General features: G+C 47.6%; 1 protein-coding gene across 1 annotated transcript in view; it reads right to left on the bottom strand.

Annotated features, from left to right (window-relative positions):
- The window catches only part of LOC149362173 (uncharacterized), a 96521-nt gene extending 72744 nt beyond the window's left edge, over positions 1–23777 (bottom strand). Inside the window, exons 1-7 of the mRNA XM_089572934.1 lie at positions 23627–23777; positions 12545–12777; positions 11096–11421; positions 6350–6468; positions 5744–5808; positions 3303–3365; positions 2053–2106 (exon numbers count right to left, since the gene is read on the bottom strand). Of these exons, the coding sequence (XP_089429060.1) occupies positions 2053–2106; positions 3303–3365; positions 5744–5808; positions 6350–6468; positions 11096–11421; positions 12545–12757 (840 nt within the window). The 5' untranslated portion in view covers positions 12758–12777; positions 23627–23777. The remainder of the gene's footprint in view (positions 1–2052; positions 2107–3302; positions 3366–5743; positions 5809–6349; positions 6469–11095; positions 11422–12544; positions 12778–23626) is intronic.
- Positions 23778–24250: the final 473 nt, after the last annotated feature.

The raw sequence follows: 24250 nt of genomic DNA, 5'->3' as shown, positions 1-24250 counted from the left end.
GCAATAAAATTTAGTACGGATATGCAACTTTTTATACGCATTTCAGAGCAACATTTATTTGATGCTAGCTGTTAAGTTACCGAGTAACGACAATTAACACCCTTATTAAGTCATCCCAAAGTTAATAAACTACAGAGAAAATGCACTAGTTTCTGATTTCAGCATGTTCACGGACACCTGTTCTGTGCAATAAAGCTACAGTTGAACCTCGTTATAACGAAACTGTTTATAAAATAGTAATGGGTATAACGAAGTAATCGCCGGGACCCTTCAACTACATTATAACGAGGTTCAAGTTTATGAGATCTGTTTTGTATCCCTAAATAAATAAAAGAACGTATATTTACTCAACATTTCTTGCAGAAATAACTTTCAGAAACAACTGCTCACATATGCAGAAAAATTGAGAGCTTGATTGCGCTGAACATCTAAGCACTCATGTGCAAAAAAAGTATCATTCTACTGTCATTCATTAAGAAATGCCGAAAGGATGAGCGACAGCAACAGCAAAAAATGTGAAAGCTGAGAAAATCAACCTCAAAGTTCACTTTTCCACATCTCTCGCAAAAACAATCGTAAAAACCCTCCTGGGCAGATCAGCTCGATAGCACGGCGGGGACGATCACCTCAATCATTACTGTGCTGAAACTGCTGTCCCCGAAGCTAGCAAGACAAAGCCATTTGAGTGCAATCTTGCCGTATTCGCCCAACGCACATGCTGAACACTCCAAGCACGCTGCCGAAGCAGACATTTCTAGGGACCACTAGGGACCACTAGGGATTTCTAGGGATCCCACCATACCTTGACGCACACGTGCCAAGTGTGTCACTGATATGTACGCACCACAGCCAGTGGAGGCCCTCACTGGTTACCTCGAGACTAAAGGAGCTGATTGCAGTGCTACTTTTCCTGTTTTTTGATCACCTTGTTTACTTTTGCTCTTACTCGGATGAATGAAGCATTGTGGCGATTGGAAGCTCCGATTTGTGTTCTTCACAGTGATACCAAGATGGTGGTACTCCACAGTCGGAAAGCCTTGGAATCTGCTATGCGCCGGGACCACGGTGCAAGATTTATAGGTGGGGACACAAAATGCGAAACGCGCCGGACACCAGTGGCCAAATTAAGTACCACTCGTGCACCTCCTGGCCAGGCCTGTGATTGCAACGTCTTGTGTCGGCTGAGCGGTGCTACCTCGCGGTCAAAGAAAAACATACACGACCTATCTCGTTGCCATAGAAACTGAATGCTACTGCCTGGTGCTCGTTCCTTGGCATCTGACTTTTCCCCTTTTTTTTTTTTTATAATGTGGGCATTCAATGAGTGTGCAGTGGTGGACACAAGAGGCAGCCATGAAAGAACGATCCAATGATCAAGTGAACAAACGAAAGAATGCCACGCAAGAGTGTCACTTTGTCATCAAGGCAGCGTTTCTCACACGTGTAACAGGCTTAAACAATGCTCGCAAACAGGCCACCAATCAAAGAGAGCTCACGGTGCCCAGAGGAACTAGGGGACTTTGTCCATGGCGCAGGCCACTGTGTCCCCACCTACATATATTGCACTGTGGCTGGGACTACCACGAGCACGGTTTAATCACAATTTTCAATGACCATGCGTAAAAAAAATGCAATCCTTTTCCAAATTTCTACTGCAGATTTCACTAACGTTTCGATTCGAGACCATTGAAGACCTGAGGACCACCCACACACAAGCAAAAAAAAATGAGAAATTTGACCCGACAGACCAATTTCATTTGCCGCGTCCCCCCTTACTCTTTTCACTGTCAACCAGCTATTTCTATGGAAAGGCTAGGCTATCCTCCAACACACGGTTCCATCAGGATAACTCGTTAAGCCTCGTTTGCTTGAGAATAAGCAACCTGGCCAGGGCTGCAGTTAAAGCACCACCACCACCACCACCAGCAGCAGAGGTTAGTGAGAGGCCCAGAGGTTAAGACCAGAGGTTAAGATGAGAAAGAGTGAGAGAGAAAAAAAAGGGAGAGAGGGGAAAGAGGAAGGAGCCAGCGAAATAGGACTACCGAGGATTACCGGCGCACTGATAAAGGAGTCCTCGTAGTTCCTCGGGTTGATGCGCAGCACCCCCTGCGAGAGAGAGAGAGAAGGAAAACACACAAGACTGACGCTTCTGCACTCGGCTGCAGTCCCCACCCAAGCAGCATGGGTGATTGGCCCAATGTTGGAAATGCCTGGTCTCACTCTGGTCTTTCGCCCAATATTCCCCAATATTGGCCCAATATATGCTCTAATATTGCTATATATGCTATAATATTGGCCCAATATATGCTGCTGGGGTATGCGCACACACCAGCGTTTCAGTCTGCAGCGCCTGTTTTTCAGCCGCGGCTACAGGCTTATGCTGAGTGCACCAAAATGCCAGTTTACTGCAGAGCGAGAAAGTGGCGCTCAGTTTCATAAAACCAATGCGAGACATAGAATGACACTGAACACTGTCGCCAAACAAGCACGCAAGTATGCGCACTGCCGTCATAACCTTAGGCTGATGTAGCACATAGCTACCAAACACACATACACAAGCCACTACAATGTGTTAGCAGAGTCCTACATTACAAACTGGCAATAATAAAAAAAAAAGTTAAACCTGGATATAACAAAGTTGAAAAAAGTCCGGGATTTTTCGTTGCATCCATGTTTTTGTTACGTGAAGTTTTTGCAAAAAGATCTGAAAAGACATTGCACAATGGAAACCAAAATAAGAAATAAATGTAGGTGAAATCACCTAGAAAATGTTACAAAAAACAGCGTTACTTGAAGTCACAAACACGGAGAAATGTTCTGCGATCACACTGATAGGCGTGACTGCCGCAACACAGCTGCCGCCAGCTATGCCGCGGTTCGCGCAACACAGCTACAAGTGGGGTGGGGAGAATGGAAAAGGCGGGGGCACGACACAACTCAACTGCAGTCGCTCGTTGCGATCGCTGACGTTCCTCTTATGTTAGTTCATGCTTTATCGTCATGAAACTTTTCTCCCAAATTTCTTAACTCAGCACAAGATAATAGATGGTTGGCTTAGCGAGTTCATTATATCAAGGTCAACCGCCGCTGCACATTCGTTACATGGTCTCAAATACAAGCACTTCAATGGAGGCAGCCTTCAGGAATTAAAAAACTTACATCGAGAGGTTAAACTGTCGCAACATGGCAATGATTTGCCATGGCATGCATTACCAGCGAGCCAACTGTAATGTACTGCTACTACTCTTATGGTGACTGCACTCTTAAAGACGGCATGCAGTGATGAAGGTCAAGGCTCTCACCTCCACGACTTCCCCTTTCTTCAAGGCCTGCTGCACTTCGCACAGGGGCATGTACGCCTCATACTGCACAGGGTGAAAGCACACGAGAAAACAAACATCAGCTGTTTCCCTACTAAAATGTGCACGCATGCCCAGTGCTGAGCTGCACGGTGCAAAAACAAGATCACTCACAAAAGGCTTGTAAAGCAGACAAAAGCAGGCTAAAGAAAGCACACTTCAGCAATAACTCTGCTCATGTGCAAGACGATGACAACTGTCGATTTTATGTTGACTGCGTATGCGGCTTATGCCGCAGAAACAGTATGCAGCAGCAACATTTAACAAAAAGAATACACTAAAACATAGTTAATTACACTGTTGTGCATTCACAAACCTGGATCATTTGGACTGGTGGCAAGGTTCTAGTCAATGCCCACATCGGACCTCGTTAATTGGGATGAATCTGTGCTCACACCAGTTAATTAGGACGGGCTCTCAACAAGGTGCCAAATGAGGTATCATAAGAATAGCAAATGAGCTTCTAATTATCACTCATCAAGCCTAAATTTCATGCTACAGTGCTGCCCACGGACGTTCGACGTATGCAAAAAGAGGTAGCCGTGATGCCGTTCGGAGGGCCTGTCAACAGATAAGTCCGGGTTCGTAGTTTCGGTTTTGCATCCGAGTTTTGCGCCGGTCCGTGGCAACATCGGCTGTTGGTCGCACATCTGCCAGCCAGCTCAGCACAGATGTGCACCGCTTTGGTCACTGATTTGCGCATCACTGGGGTTTTCTTTTTGAGTCTAGCAGTTTTGGCATGCGTTTCCTTTGCAGCCAGTCCTGTAGCTCTGTAGCAGTGTTGACACATAGGGGCCTGTACTGTTTTGGAGCAGTCTGACTCTCCCGACAGCATGCGCGCAGTAAAGCACCTGACAGAACTGAAAAGAACACCGTTGCCACAGTGTGATCTGAAAAGCAGATCGCCATTGTTTATGTCTTCACAGAACAAAATTACTATGATGCGAATTGTTTTGTTTTCTGGGGCAGGCCATTCCAAAAATTTATAGCAGCTCGAACAGGAGACTATTTACTGTCTACCAACCTGCAAAATCATCTTCACCAGTTTTGGCTTTCTCCCTGCCTGAAGGCTGCTCGTATTTTTATCCTTTATTATTAACCTTGAGGCTACTACAGTTGCCGACCAATTTTTCAGACTCTACGGGACCCGGAAAATGGTCCGAATAATCAGTCTGAAACATCCACGAATTTCAAAAAAAAAAAATCTTTCTGCGAAAAGCCAGCTTTAAAAAATCACAATCTTTGCCACTCCCCATGTTCCGCTTGCAAGTGATAATATACAGTCATGCTTTCGTCATGTCCGCACCATCTCACGTCACGATACCAGACAGTGCAAGGCAGCCACAGGTCATGCCGTGGACGAATGAATGTGCCACGCGATGCAAGAAGTCTGTTTCCGAGGGCAAAGACCAAGACAGGTAAGCCATCTCGTTGGCCACAAAGAGCGTGCCATTACCTCAGGTGGCAATGACGGCAGCAGAGTACCGCATAGTTCCGACGAAAAACAAAAGAAAAGAACTTTCCGTAGAGAACCAATTCCCACAGCATTGCTAGCGTCTATTTTAGTCCGAAAAATCAAACTTCCAAACTCCACAGAGCCTGAAATATCAGCCGTGAAAATGTGCACATTCCAATGAGGTGCCTAACAGTTCCGCAGCAAAGCCTCAAATATTGTGCAAGTTCTAATTGTTGGAGTCTGAAAAATTGGTCTGCTACTGTTATCAGAGTTGTTCTGTATCAGAGTACTGCTACTGTATCAGGCTACTGTGTATCAGAGTACTATGTACCAGAGTAGAGTACTGTGTACCAGAGTAGAGTACTGTGTATCAGAGTACTGTGTATCAGAGTACTGTGTATTAGATTAGAGTACTGTATCAGAGTACTGTATCAGAGCACTGTATCAGAGCACTGTATCAGAGCACTGTATCAGAGCACTGTATCAGAGCACTGTATCAGAGCACTGTATCAGAGCACTGTATCAGAGCACTGTATCAGAGCACTGTATCAGAGCACTGTATCAGAGCACTGTATCAGAGCACTGTATCAGAGCACTGTATCAGAGCACTGTATCAGAGCACTGTATCAGAGCACTGTATCAGAGTACTGTATCAGAGTACTGTATCAGAGTACTGTATCAGAGTACTGTATCAGAGTACTGTATCAGAGTACTGTATCAGAGTACTGTATCAGAGTACTGTATCAGAGTACTGTATCAGAGTACTGTATCAGAGTACTGTATCAGAGTACTGTATCAGAGTACTGTATCAGAGTACTGTATCAGAGAGGCTCGTGCCTGCACTCATTATCTGATAGTGTAAGTTTTTTTTTCCTGCCACAGGTAACACAGGCATAAGAAAGCCACAGAGTAAAAATGTGGCACTCACCCTGGTAGTCCGCTCCTTGGCCTTTGGCCGTTGCGATGAGAATGATGGAGAGGCCAGGTGGGTCTCTGCAATACGCACACGAGGGCAACGGACAAGTCACCGGCAGCTCCCAGAATGGAAGAAAGTGCCTCCACGCGAGGAATACAAATCTATCCCCGACAGGAACGTTCCCCAATGACAACCGCTACCTCAGTGACATATCTCTGGACACAGGGGTTATCAGAACTGCAATCCGCGACCAGGGTATTTGCAGCTTATCCATGCAATTCTGTAAAAATATGGTCAAGGTATGCACTGAGCCATTCTAGTCAGTGCCTGTACTTACCGTATATGCTCATATAAGGGCCGCACTTTTTTTCCAGTGGTTTTGACGGGGTGCGGCCCTTACATAGGACCGGCATTTTTCCATGAAATTTTTTCTTACTACAGAGGAGCCTCGATTATGCGTCTCTTTCTCATGATGCAAGATGCATTTTTCAGTACTCCCGCTTTTCACTACTCCATGTTATGCAGTGAACAACAATGGTGAGACCACATAACGAAAGCTTTGCCCTTCGTACTTGCAGTCAATGCCCAACACCCGCAGTGAGTGAAGGCACCGCGTACCTGAGCTCCGTCGGCTGGAAGGAAATGAGCCCTCCGATAACGTAGCCGCACTTGACGGACTGCAGGGACTCCGGCGGACGTGGGATGAAGAAGCCAGTGGACTTGAACCACTGTCAGATCTGCAGCACAAAAATCGCAACAGCCAAGCAGGGCATGCTCAAATGCATGTCACGCAAGTCAAATACATATGCCACATGAAAACAATGAATAGAAATTTGCCTTGCAATAGGGGATATTCAAAGTTCCGCAAGTGCGCCATGCCACATAACTATGTTGCCCCAAACAAGATGGCCGACTTCGCTATAAAGGAACTACGTGGGCTACAGGACAGGCGCTAAAGGTCTGGATAGAATGCAAGAACCGTATTTTGGAAGAATCAAACAAAAAAACAGACTTTCTTGCTTTGTTTCAGCTGGAAACGCATGGTCAGCCATCTTGTTTGGGACAACATTGTTATGCGGGAAAGCGCACTTGCAGAATTTTGAATATCCCCTAGCAAAGAGAAGATTCAGTGCACTATGGACGTAGTGAGTTCAAGAGGGAGGGCATGAAACAAGCTCCCACCATCCCAACTGAAAATGGCATTCGTCCAGGCTTCTCTTTCTCTAGTCTTTTTCAAACTCCCTCTTCCACCATGACAGCCGTTTGTGTTCTTTTTCTGTTACTATACACCCATCACCGGCGCTCCTAAAGCGTTCAGCTGGCTAACCACAAGACTGAAATCCCCTGATCGTAGTTTTCTCTCTCCCTTTCCCCTATTTGGTTCCTTCCGCAGCACGGCTAACACCACCTCTACAAGCAGGTGCGCAATAACCCCTTCCATTTGTTGCTGGTGACATGCACATGACGCTAAATGGCCTTGTCAGATCTCTGCGCCGCAAAAGCATGTGTTGCGATGCTATGTTGCCCGAGCAACCGAATTAGATTTAAACCTGAAGTCAAAGGGTAGGTGAACTCGCAGCCTACACACTGTTTCGTCCACCAGAGGCAACATGCCGCACATGACCCACACACGACGCCAAGATCTGACTTCGCAGATCTGTACTACGTGCAGGCAAGCAAGCATGCCACCTCCACATTCGCAAGAAAGCTTCCCTGCGCCTCTGTGCAAATGTGTGAGGAAGCTTTCTTCAAGGAGCATGCTTTCTTGCAGGGGGGTACTTTTAGTGCACTAAAACCCCCAACCTCAGGCATCTTTGTAGCAAGGTCTTCTCCAACAAGTGATTATAAACATTCCTTTAGCCACATTGCTTGGCAGACTGTGCCTGGGTTCAGGCTCCTGTCTAGCTTCTGCTGCATTGTGAAGCACACCAAGACTGCTCTCCAGTGGGATGCAAGGTGTGATTGCGGCAGTCATCAGTGGATGTGCTGTGGTATTATGTTGCCATCATGGCTTGCTGCACAGCATCCACATCACCTAAATCAGATCTTAGCTCCCAGCCATAACATACAGCCAGCTTGTCAACTAGCTTGGCTGTGATTTGGCCCCTGCCACCGAGGCTTTGCTTGCCCTCACCGCCGTGCTCCTGCAAGAGGATGTACGTTGGCCCCATGCGCTTCCACACATGATTACTGCAGTCTTCTGTGGCCACCTCAATGTGGCCACAGACTTTCGAATCTTGAATGGCATTGAATTTGTAACTGTCTCCACTGTAGGTTGTGTTGCTGTAGCCACTCCTCAAATAGAGTATTGCCTGCTTCCACCACCATTTGACTTGACTTGCAAGTGGTTTTTTTCCGGCACTGGTGGTGTGATTTCCAAAGTTCGTACCTACCAGTGTTTTGCTTGGGGCCAGTTTCACATCCCAGAAAAAAGTTGGATAGTACCGCATAGTCCAGCACATAACCCTTGAACAGTTACACTACGGCACCGATGCCTATTTGGGACGAATCCCCGCATGTCACCTGCGTGCCATGACAGCATGCGGTAATGTTTCCCTGTGCTCAAAACACGTCATCATACACCTTCACCACAGCGTGTGCGGCCTGTGCCATAGCGGTTCTGGCAGCTCAGTTGGCAGCAAGATGAATAGTGCTTGTCAAGTGCCACTGAAATGTCTTGTTGTGCATTCTATGGCGAGACAATCGATGTTTATAGCTGTCTGGCCATTAGCAGTCGACAGCATTGCATGACTAGTAAGCACACTTACCACAAAAGGATTGCACTTTTTCTTGCCGTCAACCCTCCGTGAGTTCCACTCGACTGCTATCTCACTACAGTTGTCAAACAGTGTGACAAGTTTCATGGTGAGGTCACATGCACTGTCTCTTGCAACCATCCCTCATGCATATGCGACTGACATGTTTTGCACTGCACAGCACCCAAAAGAATGTTTGCAAATTTTGAGGTCGATAACAGTATATGACGCAGCTTTGTCTGTGGCCGATGCTGTGGACACACCCCTTGAATCAGTGAAGATCGGGGTCTTTTATGCAGTCACCGGCATCGATTCGAACCAATCAAGCATAGCCTGCTCACGGGCACTTAGTACTCGCATTACGTCACTCTTTGTGACAGGCGTGGTATCAATTCATACACGACTGCAGTCTGAACAAAGAACATCGCCGTTGCCAGGCAGAGTTGGTGGAACGCTGCCGCCCGCAGCACAACTGTCGGGTAATTGCGTTGCACTGGGGCTTGCTTTTTGATCAGCAGTCACAAGATGCAATGCTGTTGCGTTATTAACACGCTTTTTTTCTCCTTCGCTCACTTTCGCCCGAACTTGTGCACAGAGCGGTCGTACCTCCCAGCATGGTTCTCGTGTTGCACTAGCATGGTCGGAAAAAAAAACAAAATGGCGCCGCAGGGCGCCTGCTATCCAAGGCTAGCTTGCCGCAGCCAACCAAAAGGCGCCATTTTGATTACATGCCTCACCTGGCCATTAGCAGCATGTGCTGCACATTACTTTGGCGTTCCTTTTTGCTGTGAAGACAACATGCACAGGGCTGCTGCTCGCAAGGAAAATAAAGCCGAGAGCGAACGCTTCTGAACGAGACCAAAATGGCCGCAGTGTAGCGCGTAGTTTCCAAACACCTGGTGATGAAAACTGTGTGTCGTTTGCCCAGTTTAAAGTGCAGTAAGTGTGATACAGCATTTTTGGATTGCTGTAACATCATAATTACGAGGTGTATATTGATGGTAATTTGCACGCAAATGCGAAATGGTACAAGGAATGCGAAAATGAAAAGACTGAAAATCCGATAAATGCACTAAATCAGCCGCCATTTTTTTTTTACAGCGACAGCTGTTACTTGTATGCTCGATGCAAATCCCTTGGCGGTGTCCGCAGCAGCTGCGCACCTCTTCTGATGTGCGGGCAACAAAGCTGGGCTGAACAGAGTTGCGAGCAGCTGCCACTAACAACGTGCTAGCGACGTGCAACTTGAACACACGTGACATGGGCGGCGGCAGCTGTGCTGCCACCACTGCCATGAAACTGGGCCCACACGGAGACGTGTGACAGTGCGGTGCGAGAGTTCCCATAACATGCGCGACAACTCGTTCAGTGTCACACCTTCTGTGTGCAACTGTGTGTAATTCCAGCAGGATTCACACCCATCAAAGCTCAAGCGCCATGGCGCTCTTTGCAGTGAGATTGCTAGTGTGGGACTGGATGTGCTTTGTTTGTGCTTGCTGTGCATGGCCGCAGTGCATAACAGATAAGGTACCGTATCTCTCTACATCCAACCGCCACTGCAGAATTTCGTGCATTGCGCACCATGGTGTAAACCTGGTTACATTTTTTCTTGTTTGCCTCGAGAGTGTTCATGGACGCTCCATGAGTACCGCTGCACAGACAGTCTGCACAAAAGTTCCTCTTTACTGAGAAACACGCAACACAGTACATCTTAAACTGTGCGGGGACCTCTGCCCCTGTGGTTGGCTTCCCCACAGTGCACCCTCCTTAACAGTGCTGCTTCCCCACAATGTGCCCTCTTTAGACGTGTTAGTTACTTTAACTAGCAAGGGAGGGCGCCGGCGTTGCAGAGACATGAGCGCCATGGATGGCGTGATTGCTGTGCGTGCGGGGGAGATGGCCCTCTTCGGCTCGGGACCTGCGAAGCGCACTGACGTTCACGTGCGACGCTCCGCTCTTCGTTGGCGGGGTGAATGGCAAAGCCTCGTGGGGCAGGAAACATTCTCCCACAGCTCATCCCGTCCGGCCTCAGAGTTTCCCTCTGCCCTAGTGTGGGCGAACGTTCGCTCGTAACCGTGCTGGTGAGTCGGATGTCCTCGATTCCTCAGTGTATTTTGTTGCTAGCTGGCGTTATTGTTGTTGTAGCAATAAATGCCTTGTTTGTGTCAGCCAGTGTGTCGTTCCTTTGTTCCCGCAGAGCAAGGCCCTCTATGGTTGGTGTGCGCTCGGTAGCGTACGCAACCACGCGGTGGAGTCCTGGCTGCTTTGGACCGTGTCAGCCACGCTTAATCGGGGTAGAATGTGTTTATCTCCCTAATTAAAAACTTCACAGCAGATTTATGTTACACTTAGTGTATGGGAAACCAAACAAATGGTATAACACTGTTCAACTTACCTGAGCATTTATCCTAATGCGAGAGCAAACTGCGCCCCTTCTGGAACAACTCAACAGGTCTTTCACTGACTCTACGGAGAAAGCCTGTGGTATATGGTACAGTATTGATGTTCAAGTGACCAGAGAAAGTAAGCTAGAGAGAGGCAATTTTACTCAGCCCAGTGCCAGCTGTATTTGCACTGCTTCGGAGTGTACGGCCACTGATCAGCCTACCTGCTGCCAGGGGGAGGGCCTCCGCCCGTGCGCTTGCAGCGGTGAGCTGCGTGCTGCTCCTTAAGTCCAGGTGGCAGGAATGCGGCTGATCCGCTCGCACCTCCGCGCCGGGGATCCGAGCCTGCTCGGTCCCGTGTGGGGCCCCAGGAGGCTGCACCCGAGAGGGACGACGAAGGGCTGGCGCTCAGCGGGGCAGAGGGGTGCCGGCCGGCCAGCGGGGACCGAGATGCCACCGCGGGGGAGGCATTGGCACGCAGGTTGCTGGGGTCGCTGAGAGACAGGCGGCCACGCTCGCACGTGGCCAGGGACAGCTGCTGTCGCTTGGCCTGCACACATCCACACCAGCGGCACAGCTTTTGTGAGCTCACGCCTATGACGGAAACCATTTTTACCGCAAGTAAAAAATGAGCTCGCAGAAAGTTCTTCCTAACAATGCACTGTCTCACAACACCTATGTCGCATTCTTTCCCTCATGTTCTACAGTGAACTCCAGCTAGGACAGCAGCAAGTTCTTGAGTAAAAAAGAAAACGCCTGCCACCGTCTGGAAGACGAAGTAATGAGCGTTAGCTGTTGTATGCTATTGTAGATAGCGCTACAAGTCTCAGTGCGAGATGTGCTGTTTTCTAGTTGCTGCCACAGATGGCGCTGTGATCTCAGGGTGGTAGCAGACCCCACGAAATCTCAAAACATGATGAGTAAGAGCTAACGCTTTCAAAAGCCTGCTTACAGCTTCTAACAGTGGCAAACAGGGCAATGCCTAAATCTCCGCAAAAAAATCTGTTCGCCAGCAAGTTCACTAACTCTAGCTGCCTTACACAGAAGCAATCAGAGCACACTATTTAGACAGACTACAGCAAGCTTTGTAATACATGGTATGCTGGCACTCAAATTGCATTGCAGTGTCTTTCAACGCTGTATACAAAAGTGGATCTGTAAAAGCAGCACAAGGGAGCAGTGCTACTCTTAAAACAAATAACTGGGACAGTTAGTTCCCCGTGCTCGGTTCGACAACACGAGACAGAAAACCAGACGCAGACTAAAGGTGGACAAAGACAAAACACCGACAGTTTTAGTTGCGTCGTCTTCCACTTTTGGTCCTTGTCTTTCTTGGTGTACCATTGTGGCACCAATCGGGCACTACTCTGCTGGCACGCTAGCTGCCAGTATCAGGCTCAGCAAGGAGATGTGTCCAAGGTGCAGGACAGAAGTGTATACACCGTAGTGTCAAAGCCAAAACAAACTAAATGAAGCGTGCAACTCTGAAACAGCTTGAGCTACAAGGTGCCTGAAAGAAAGTGCAAGAGAAGTTCAGAAATGACGGCGCAAGTCAGGAGAGGCAGTGGCTGTTACAGCTACATCTATGCGCCTGTAATCACGGGTCTTACTAACAGGTGGTGACACACCATGCCACATGTGGATGCAATCAGGGAAAAAGCAGGCAGTGTCACCTTGGCGTTCTTGCCCTGTCCACGCTTGCCACTCTTCCCCCCTTTGGCGGGTGGCACAGGAGGGGCCGCAGCAGGTGGGGGCTGCGCTGATGCGGCAGCCCCCGGATCGGCCGGACCGAGGCTTAGCTGGCCAAGGCCGTCCCTCAGCAGTGCCGCCGTCGATGCCTGACCTGAGTCCACTGCCACCTCCTGGGGTCCCTGTCCACTCTCCATGTGACACTCATGGGCCTTCCCTGCACAGAGACACACAGGCGCATGAACTTCTTTTCCTCACACAGCACTCAATGAGCTTATCTTGAATTAATGGCCCCATTTCTTTGCTAACCTTCTCTGTGCATGACTCACACAACATAAGCAAGCCTGACACTTTTGTGTGCCTTGTCTCCAGACTTTCTACCTTTCTTCAGCAACTTCTTGCAACAAACAGCAAGGCCTGCCAATAGAGCAAGGCAATGTTTCCCTCTCAGATCGCAAATTTTCCCGCTATTCCTCCAACCGGTTACAACATTAATATACCAACTCAATAGACATTTCCAGTTTTCACCTTTGCAAACATTTTTGCTATAATGCCTGACATGCAACCTTTAAAATGGCGCGCGCTTCAGAAATGCTCTGTTGGAGCAAAGTCAGTGCCAAGGCTAACGTTTTACAGCACAGAAGTAGTGGCAGCCGAATATATATTTCCAGCTTCCTTTCAACATCCTCACAACTAGGTTACGGTAAGTAATTATATGCATTTAGATACTTTAATAATGCTTATTGCAAAAGTCCTTTTGAAATCAGCAGCTACAGCAGAGAAGTGAGTTTCAAAATGTCCACCAAAGCCTAATTAGCAACTGCAGATATCCTGCTTTGCTTGTTGATTTAACCCTTAACCCTGCTTAAACCCTTAACTGATGTGTATCTGTTCATGGCTACGAGCTTAAGGAACATTTCCGTAACCAACAGAAATAGAAAGCCATCAAAGAGTCGGTGCAGCCACCTCAGACATCACAAGACTTGCTGACAAGCAATGGTTTTTGCTGTGTTTTTGCCAGCAAATGGTGACACTCAAACGGAGTAATTTTTCTAGGCGGTTTAGACAGCTCCAAGTAACCCCATCGTGCATTGCGGTGGCTTCCAATGCTTGTGGAACACCCGACCATTACTGTAATAACTAGCAGATAAAAATCAATTGCATTACACACTTTTGCCGTAAGGGTTCTCTGGGCGCTGCCATATTGCTTGCTGGACTGTCGAACTTCTCTCATACTAGCACGGTGAAAGTTGCAGTGCAAGTGGTTTCTGACAGTCCTGAGAGGAGGCGTTTTGACAACAGACTCACCTGACGCAAACGTCCATATATCAATACGCGACTCGCCCTGTTAGAAAATGGTGAAGACTTGACTTCTCTCAGGGACACATATATAAAAAAAGAAGGCTCGCTAGTATTTAGGCAGCAAACCGGCACATATGACAACGCTGCAATGTCTTCCACAACAATAAGCCACCCATTTCAAAGATTCTTCCTCGGATTCTCCCCATAGTATTGAACTGTTTGCGCTCAGATCATATTTCTGACAAAAGGTTCAATTCTAAGAAGTTATTAATGTAAACACAGCGTGGATAAGCTGAGTGACTTTGTAGAAAGTCTTAAAGCTTTTTGAGTAACCTAAACCAATCATATCCCAAATGAAGTCGCTGACTGACTGACTTTTTTGTTCATGAGCGTGATTAGCAAAAAAGTGACAAAAAGCAAACTTCTTTAATGTAGTCAATCACTACTCGTGTGTACATCTCTGAAATCCTGCCCACTTCTTTCAAGTTTTATATGTACTAAAAAAATACACCTTTGAGCAATGCAGAATAAGAAAAGAAAACAAAAATAAATTTATTCATTCAAAGATTAACCCCCAATTTACTCCTAAAATAAATGTGACGCAGGTGCGCTCGCATAATATGCATGTAGACTTCGCCTGGGTTCTGATGGCTTTACAGACAATCCAAGCAGCAATTGGTGCGACATGGTTCCTGCCTTTCCACTTGGTTGTAGCTGCAAGTAAACCGGTATGCCTCCTTTTCACTAGGCTGCAAGACGCACGATACTCTCAGTTCCACTTGGCGGCAGCTAGCTAAACCGGTTTGCCTCCTTTCAACTAGGCTGCAGCACATGCAGTATTGGCTGTAGCTAAACCGGTTTGCCTCCTTTCCACTAGGCTGCAGCAGATTCGGTACTCAGTTCAACTTGGCTGTAGCTAAACCGGTTTGCCTGCAGCAGATGCGGTACTCAGTTCCACTTGGCTGTAGCTAAACCGGTTTGCCTCCTTTCCACTAGGCTGTGGGATGCACGATACTGTCAGTTCCACTTTGTTGCAGCTAAACCAGTCTGCCTGCAGCAGATGCGGTACTCAGTTCCACTTGGCTGTAGCTAAACCGGTTTGCCTCCTTTCCACTAGGCTGTGGGATGCACGATACTGTCAGTTCCACTAGGCTGCAGCTAAACCAGACTGCCTGCAGCAGATGCGGTACTCAGTTCCACTTGGCTGTAGCTAAACAGGTTTGCCTCCTTTCCACTAGGCTGCAGCAGATGCGGTACTCAGTTTCTCTTGGCTGTAGCTAAACCGGTTTGCCTCCTTTCCACTAGGCTGCAGCAGATGCGGTACTCAGTTCCACTTGGCTGTAGCTAAACCGGTTTGCCTCCTTTCCACTAGGCTGCAGCAGATGCGGTACTCAGTTCCACTTGGCTGTAGCTAAACCGGTTTGCCTCCTTTCCACTAGGCTGTGGGATGCACGATACTGTCAGTTCCACTTTGTTGCAGCTAAACCAGTCTGCCTGCAGCAGATGCGGTACTCAGTTCCACTTGGCTGTAGCTAAACCGGTTTGCCTCCTTTCCACTAGGCTGAGGGATGCACGATACTGTCAGTTCCACTTGGCTGCAGCTAAACCAGTCTGCCTGCAGCAGATGCGGTACTCAGTTCCACTTGGCTGTAGCTAAACCGGTTTGCCTCCTTTCCACTAGGCTGTGGGATGCACGATACTGTCAGTTCCACTTGGCTGCAGCTAAACCAGTCTGCCTGCAGCAGATGCAGTACTCAGTTCCACTTGGCTGTAGCTAAACCGGTTTGCCTCCTTTCCACTAGGCTGTGGGATGCACGATACTGTCAGTTCCACTTAGCTGCAGCTAAACCAGTCTGCCTGCAGCAGATGCGGTACTCAGTTCCACTTGGCTGTAGCTAAACCGGTTTGCCTCCTTTCCACTAGGCTGAGGGACGCGCGATACTCTCAGTTCTACTAGGCTGCAGCTAAACCAGTCTGCCTGCAGCAGATGCGGTACTCAGTTCCACTTGGCTGTAGCTAAACAGGTTTGCCTCCTTTCCACTAGGCTGCAGCAGATGCGGTACTCAGTTCCACATGGCTGTAGCTAAACCGGTTTGCCTCCTTTCCACTAGGCTGCAGCAGATGCGGTACTCAGTTCCACTTGGCTGTAGCTAAACCGGTTTGCCTCCTTTCCACTAGGCTGCAGCAGATGCGGTACTCAGTTCCACTTGGCTGTAGCTAAACCAGTTTGCCTCCATTCCACTAGGCTGCAGCAGATGCGGTACTCAGTTCCACTTGGCTGTAGCTAAACCGGTTTGCCTCCTTTCCACTAGGCTGCAGCAGATGCGGTACTCAGTTCCACTTGGCTGTAGCTAAACCGGTTTGCCTCCTTTCCACTAGGCTGAGGGACGTGCGATCCTCTCAGTTCTACTTGGCTGCAGCTAAACCAGTCTGCCTGCAGCAGATGCGGTACTCAGTTCCACTTGGCTTAAGCTAAACCGGTTTGCCTCCTTTCCACTAGGCTGCAGCAGATGCGGTACTCAGTTCCACTTGGCTGTAGCTAAACCGGTTTGCCTCCTTTCCACTAGGCTGTGGGATGCACGATACTGTCAGTTCCACTAGGCTGCAGCTAAACCAGACTGCCTGCAGCAGATGCGGTACTCAGTTTCACTTGGCTGTAGCTAAACCGGTTTGCCTCCTTTCCACTAGGCTGCAGCAGATGCGGTACTCAGTTTCTCTTGGCTGTAGCTAAACCGGTTTGCCTCCTTTCCACTAGGCTGCAGCAGATGCGGTACTCAGTTCCACTTGGCTGTAGCTAAACCGGTTTGCCTCCTTTCCACTAGGCTGCAGCAGATGCGGTACTCAGTTCCACTTGGCTGTAGCTAAACCGGTTTGCCTCCTTTCCACTAGGCTGTGGGATGCACGATACTGTCAGTTCCACTTTGTTGCAGCTAAACCAGTCTGCCTGCAGCAGATGCGGTACTCAGTTCCACTTGGCTGTAGCTAAACCGGTTTGCCTCCTTTCCACTAGGCTGAGGGATGCACGATACTGTCAGTTCCACTTGGCTGCAGCTAAACCAGTCTGCCTGCAGCAGATGCGGTACTCAGTTCCACTTGGCTGTAGCTAAACCGGTTTGCCTCCTTTCCACTAGGCTGTGGGATGCACGATACTGTCAGTTCCACTTGGCTGCAGCTAAACCAGTCTGCCTGCAGCAGATGCAGTACTCAGTTCCACTTGGCTGTAGCTAAACCGGTTTGCCTCCTTTCCACTAGGCTGTGGGATGCACGATACTGTCAGTTCCACTTAGCTGCAGCTAAACCAGTCTGCCTGCAGCAGATGCGGTACTCAGTTCCACTTGGCTGTAGCTAAACCGGTTTGCCTCCTTTCCACTAGGCTGAGGGACGTGTGATACTCTCAGTTCTACTTGGCTGCAGCTAAACCAGTCTGCCTCCTTTCAACTAGTCTGCAGCTGGCATGCAGCATCACCACGGCACAGAACGGCTTTTTCGCTACTGAGGCTTCTAGTGTTAGCGCACTAAAACATAGAATAAATAAATAACAAAACAAACTCGAAGTCCTGCTGCCTAACTAAAAGAATGTTTTCGGGTGCGCGGCTGTATTACTACCAGCTATCTCCCTTACGATGTACAGAGGGCAGAATGCTTGCCTAGAAAAACTGAGCTACGCGCTCTGGGCATGTTTAGGACTTAACACACTATATCTATGAATAACACTTGGTTTGAAATGGCCAGGACATAATGTGCAGTTAAACTGATAGGACTGCATAGTCATTTCTTGCCTTCCTGGTCACCACCACGGCTTTGGTAGCAACTTTCATGTTCAGAACACACAGCCCGGGCATTCTAGACAAGTGTTTCTTCCTCTGTAAGCAGCAGGCAAGCATCTGGACTCTGGCAATGTTCGTCTGCTTTCTTTACAAGTTGCGTGTAGATTGCCATTTGGACTGAACATGTACTGGAGGTACGGGCAGGACTGCCACAAAAGATAAGCACAACAGATACACAAAGCTGTCATTGACTGCCCAGTTATGCTAAAATGGGATGCAAGGAGAAAATTGCAGGGGACACTTAAGCCCCCCCCCCCCCTTCCCCAATTCAAGTGTATGATAGGATAGCGTTAATGGGTTAATGCCCACAGATGCGGAATTGGTCACTCTCGACTTAACATTCACAGGTCCTACCACTCCCGGCACAGTGGTTAATTGATGCCCCACTGCCCTGCGATGGCCAGCCACATTCCTGCGATTGCCACTGCCTCACTGCCCTGCGATTGCACAAGCCCCACTACCAGTGGGGCTTGTGCAATACAGGTTGCTCTTCCTGAGCAACCTCTTGTGACCTATCATTTATTTCTCAGCCGCCTGGCACGGTGGACAGTTTGCTCACAATCTGGTGGTCAGGTCGTAATGATGCCACAAAGTCACGTGACCTAGGTAGCTCCTCCCCGAGTTTTTCGCTCACAGTGACGACGCAACGACACCATTTCTGTAGAACAGGAGCCTTAACACTGTCGTGTTAAAAATCAGCAACGGTTGGGTTTCTCATACCAATACTGACACGACTGCTCAGAAAAATATTTAAACAATAAACAACATAGACTGCTAACAATGCAGGCAGTTCACACTACCACGTTACCATTATATGCAGCATTTCATTTATGAAGAACACCGCATGCTTGCCCTGCTTTCACAGAAAACACTACTAACATGATTTTAAGCTGTGTGTGCGCAAAACTGGACCCAGTATCAGCAGGCCACCAATATGGGCATCCCAAAATAGTGTTCAGCAACCCACTAACTTAGCTGCATCTCCGAGCTGAATTAAAACAAAGGTGCACATTTTTAGGCACCAATTCGAAAGAATTATGGCTGATGAACTATACAGTTTCGTTTCACTTAATAAGCTTTATGGGTCGTACACGCGTAACGTCAATCAGGTAACTTTAACAACACTTAATCAAGCCGCAGTCACAGTATTTTTCTTTGATGTCTGTGTTTGGCCATGCTACATTTTTTAGTGTGTGTCCAAGCTAACCTGTTCCCCTGTCTTTGTTTATAAGGGCATGCTGCACACAACTGGCATTCCAGTCACTGACGAAGTGAGGACAACTCTGCAGATAAATTTCACAAATTACTTCCGAAAATTACGTTAACCACTTTAGTACACAACTTATGCCTGGTGCGGAGTTCATTGTAAAGTTACACTCAGCCTTATAGGAGGTGAAGCTGCCTGCCCAGAACATTTCTCTTGTTAGTGATAATAATACTAAAGAACATTTACTGGCAAACTGCATAAAGCAAGGACTGCATACTTAAAAAAGAATTGTTCCTTAATGGAAACAAAGTGTTTTCGTTAATATAAAAGCAGACATAATCTGACATACAGGAAGCACTTCTTTGTGAATGCATTATTACTGTTATTGCTCTTTTAATTCTTTTTTGCCACTGCACTGTTCTGCCACTGTTGTGTGATGCCACTACGGGAGCGTGGGGCTTTGCCAAGTTGTTGTTGAGACAATTCTTCCTTGCACTTCTAGTGTCATGTGATATGATGCAAATAAAATTGAATTAAATTCAGTTGTGTGCCAGCAACATACCACGACCTAATCAATCTTTAAAAACAGCACTTTTCATTGTCGTTAAGAGACTTCTATGAGGCACGGTGCTTTTCACCCTTGCATTAAACTACAAAACACACACCCAAATCAAAAAGCCATATCAAAAAGGATCAGCACCTATTAATTGAAGGAAAGTTGCAACTGAAATAATGCACACACATAATAATGGAGCAATGAAGTTTTAGAAGAAAACCTAAATGTCTGCCATAGCACAATGAATGAGTAAACTCTGACATAGGAGCTAAGTTTGTAGGCAGCCATTAATTGCAAAATGCTCTCCACTGAAATTCCTGCAGTAAAATGACCCATAAAATTCTTTCCAAACCTTTCTACTTGTGCCAATACAGCACTGAAGCCAGTGCACTTATGAAAAGTCGGCCTGAAGCCACTCATAAAAGAAACAGCATCTCCTCTCTACAAATCCCCGGGTAATGAATAGTTTTGAGAAGCTTCGAATTCAACAACAATGGTATAGCAAGAACTCCTCGGCAGCTCAGTGCATTCCTACAGAACTGCACAAAGCAATAATTACGCCTTCCTTTAAAGATGCGCGTAAAAACTTATGCACGTGTCCTCCTTTTCCTCTGCTTGCAAAGCAAAGCACCGAGAGTAAAGCAGCCTACCAGGTTGAAAGCAGAGCGGCCTTAAAGATGTGCAGAAGACATTGTGCACATGCTGTCACATAAAGCAGATGCACCCCAACAGATGGCGCTGTGTTAATGTTTTCTCCCCAGTAATCGTAGGACTGGAGCATTTGCTCAAGGCTGCCCAACGTTCACCGCCCTCCAGGAAAGGTCAAGAGCACAGGCACGACAATGACTGCTGCTCAGCTGTTAACACCTCCGCCATCTCTTGCGACAGCCGACATTTTTTGGGAGCCGTTTGTCAAAAGCAAGTAAAGGCCATCAGCCCGTAACTACAGCTACAGGCCGCAATGGCCTTTTGCTTCTTAAACAGTGCGCATGCAACAGCAGGCAATCGTTTGTCTAGTGCTCGGCAAGGCAGCTTTCTTGCTCCTATGAATGTTTCAAAAATATGACCTTTTGCTGTGCAACCATTAGCTGTAGCACATATCCCAGGTTGCTGGGACAGACAGCGAATGTGTGCATAAAAATACCGCTCCAAATAATTAGCCACAGAACATGTAGGCCTATGCAATATGTGCCACACACTTTTTCATGCACTAATTTCTGCTGACAGCACTGTTCGTTTTTCCATTATTATAGCACACATTTGCAAACATTTGGAACAAATGCGCACTGGTGGCCCCGTCTGACACAACCACCCCCAGAGAAAGGTTGGTTGGTTTACGGGGTATAATGTCCAAACGTCAATCAAGCTATGAGAGATGCCGTAGTGAAGGGCTCCGGAAATTTAGGCCACCCGGGGTTCTTTAACGTGCACTGACATCGCACAGCACATGGGCCTCTAGAATTTCTCCTCCATTGAAATTCGGCCGCCACGGCCGGGATCGAACCCGCGTGTTAGAGGTCAGCAGCCGAGCACCATAACCCCTGAGCCACCACGGTGGCCACACAGAAAGGATAAAACCCCACAGAAAGGATAAAGCTAAAAGCGTCAAAGCTATTAGGTGAGACTGCTAGATGCACACAAAAGTTTAAACCATTTTTTTTTTTGCTCTCTCACCTCCAGACGATAAAACTGGTGTACCATGCTAAAGATAGGAGCATGTATGCTGACAGGAGTTTCCTTTATTTTTTGTAAGACGTGTTCCATAGATGCAAGGAAGTGCCTACAAATATGCACTCCTCTCAATAGCCTAAGGTTTTTTTTTCGGGAGAATCCCCGAGTTAATTTTTTTTGTAAAGGGGAGAGGAATGCATGGTGGTACATGCCCAGCAAAAGCGCTACTATTCTCCGAGACTTTTTCTGGCAATGGAACGCAAGCTTCAGAACTGACGCATGCCCTCTTTTCCTATGCAGCAGAATATAGTTCCCACTTGCAGTCATTAGTTTTCTGTTAAAACATGGTACGCCATCAATATTCATTATTTAAGGCATATTTATAGTACAACTGTCAATATTCATTATTCAAAGTCAAGGAAGAAACAGTTTTCTTCAATACGAGTTTGCTAGGGGCATCTAGTTACAAAAAACTTCCATGCATAGCACCACCTGCACCAGCGATAGAATGGAAGTACCAGGGAGAGAGAAATGCACCAGGGAGTCATGCGGCGAAATTATTTGATGGAACGAGACCGTTATGGATACTCTGCCATTGTAGCCGTCCCTTCATTGACAAGGAAAGCTGTCGCCACGTATAACAATTTTTAGAGCGAAAGTTCTACTTCCCGACCAAAGCTGCAAAAGCAGATTCCTCGCTGAAGCCTTGACCTTCAATAAATAAATAACTATTGCCACGACTGGGATTCGAACCTGCAGCAGCGCGAATGGATCAGCTCCACTGTCCACTGCACTATGCTATCGCTGCAGCTGATCACGCCTTGTGTTAAACTGCAACACATTCTTGCGCTGTGCACTGCACACTATAGTTTCCATGAACTTTCACCTGTGCCGTGAACAGATCAGATCAACTTAACCTTGATCAGAGCTTAACCCGAGTATAATATCGTCACCAGATGTGCTAACGATCCATCAAAGAAAAACTATTAGCCAACCAGGCTAAACATATGCTTTGGCATGTCTACTCGGTTTAGCTACATTAAAACCATACCATTTTGGGGGGGGGGGGGGGAGTAGAGTTCAAGTAAGGTGCAATGCGCACAATTTTTTTTTTACACGATCTGTTCGTTTCCAGCTAGCTTAGGAACCTGCTTTTTCACCCTTAGGTATTACTAGGCTGCGTGAATGCATGTTCACAATAACATCTACAATGAACAATGACCGAACAACCATTTGCACTTTGCAAACTGACAGGAAGAAATCCTTATTCATGAATATATATGCGACAGAAAAAAATAAGGGCGAGTATGACGTGGAAACTTTGCAAACAAGAGAAAATGGCAATCCACCAAACTGAATTGTCATAACAAACTGCTAAGACTTTTCCAGCTGCAAGAAACCAATGTTAAAGTATGCGAAAACGCAGGTAAAACACATGTCTCAACATGGCATGAACAGTTGATCAATTATGTGCATTGTCACTTTTTTCTTCTTTGTTGTAAGCGAAGGTCGCAACCCGGAAAAGCACCACTACGCGCCGCAACTGTGGCTCTGTAATGCGCAGTCGCTACTAAGAAAAACACAAGATAGCCTACATTCTTCACAAACGCAAAAAAAAAGGGGGGAGGGGGGAGAGAAGGGAGAAATGGCACGCTCGAGACCCCTGAGAACTGTACTAAGCGCAACGCCACGTACCACGCTGCATTAGAACCGCTGCCCTCGCTAAACAGCGGGTCCAGCCTCGCGTGCTTAGCGCACAATGCAGGCCGCGACGCCGATCGATTCCAAGATGAGGCGAGGGGGCAGGCGCGTAGGACGCTGCTTCTTCCGGAAAGGAAACGCTCCTTTTCCACATCCCATATCCCTTTGCCTCCCCCATCAACCCAAGGACACGAGAACGCAGCGGTGAAAAAAAAAACAAACAAAAAAAAACAAAACACGCACGCACTGCACGCACCGCAGATAGCGGCGGTGCAGTCAACTTTCCTCGGGATAAGGCCGGCCGAGGGGCATCAGCTGTTTCGCAGTTCGCACGTCCAGCTAACCAGCGTGCGGGTACGCGGGTACGCTCGAGCGGGTACGCTCGAGGCGAAATGAAATAGCAAAGAGGGGACATCTCCACGGTAAAGAGAGCGGTTCGATACCTCTAATCCTTAGCAAGTGCAATGCGTGCTACCCTACGCCGTCAAAGCCGTGCAACCCTGAGAGCCGATGGCTCAGGTTGGAATCGAACGTGCACCTACGATGGAAGTGAACAAGGGTTCCAATGCTACGGGCGCAGACAGCTCTGTCGTTGTGTGGGTGTGATAACACGACAAAGTAAAAACATACGAAGGAAGGGTTGCATCAAACGTGTCAATTCTGTGAGCGAGAGAGGCGACGTCGCTCGTGCAGTGTGGCATGACTGCCCGTGAAATAATGCCTCGTGCTTTTCGGGAGCCTCATAAGCTGTGACGAACAAGCCAAAAGCAGCTGCTAGTGAGAGGAACGGGTTACGACATACCTGGAACAGTTTTTGAGGAGGCTGTGATGTGCGCCGGTCCGAACGTTCTCGGTTGGGACAGGATCTAATGGCCGACGCAAAGCCAGCAAAGCTGCCGTAGCTGCCGGACGGCCGCGGCCCGGTGGATTGAGAGAGGAAGAAGAAATGTAGGAAAGGGGAAGAGCTTGTTGAAATTTCTAGTTGCGAACCTTCCCATCCGCTTCATGCATTAAAGAACGGCGGTTCAAGTTCGCCAAAATACGGGTGTTACAGACTGCCGCGCCGCCCGCGGTCAATAAACATAAAGTGCGTTCAAGGTGCAAACTCCGAGATTTTTAACAAACGCACAATCGCCTGCAACAAAATTCCTGAAAGAGATGTATTAACAAAAATCTGTAAACATAATGACCCAAAAATAAATTAAAACGCAAAATAAAAAATAACACTTTAAAGATGACTACGATTAATGGCAAGAGCTTTGATGTGTTGCTCCTAGATGGTGCTTTAATCCGTAAGCATCCAAAAAAGCGGCTAATGGGACTACGTCGCTTTTCCAAGCTCCTAGTGCTCTTGGTTGTACTAGGTTCCAAGCATAAGACGGGGAGGACTTTCACGATGGCGATTGCGCTTCTGAGCTGCGAAGAG

Source organism: Amblyomma mixtum, chromosome 2, assembly GCF_055824585.1.
Source record: "Amblyomma mixtum isolate Tamu chromosome 2, ASM5582458v1, whole genome shotgun sequence".
In the NCBI taxonomy this organism is placed as follows: domain Eukaryota; kingdom Metazoa; phylum Arthropoda; class Arachnida; order Ixodida; family Ixodidae; genus Amblyomma; species Amblyomma mixtum.
This window is presented reverse-complemented; position numbering and strand designations above follow the sequence as displayed.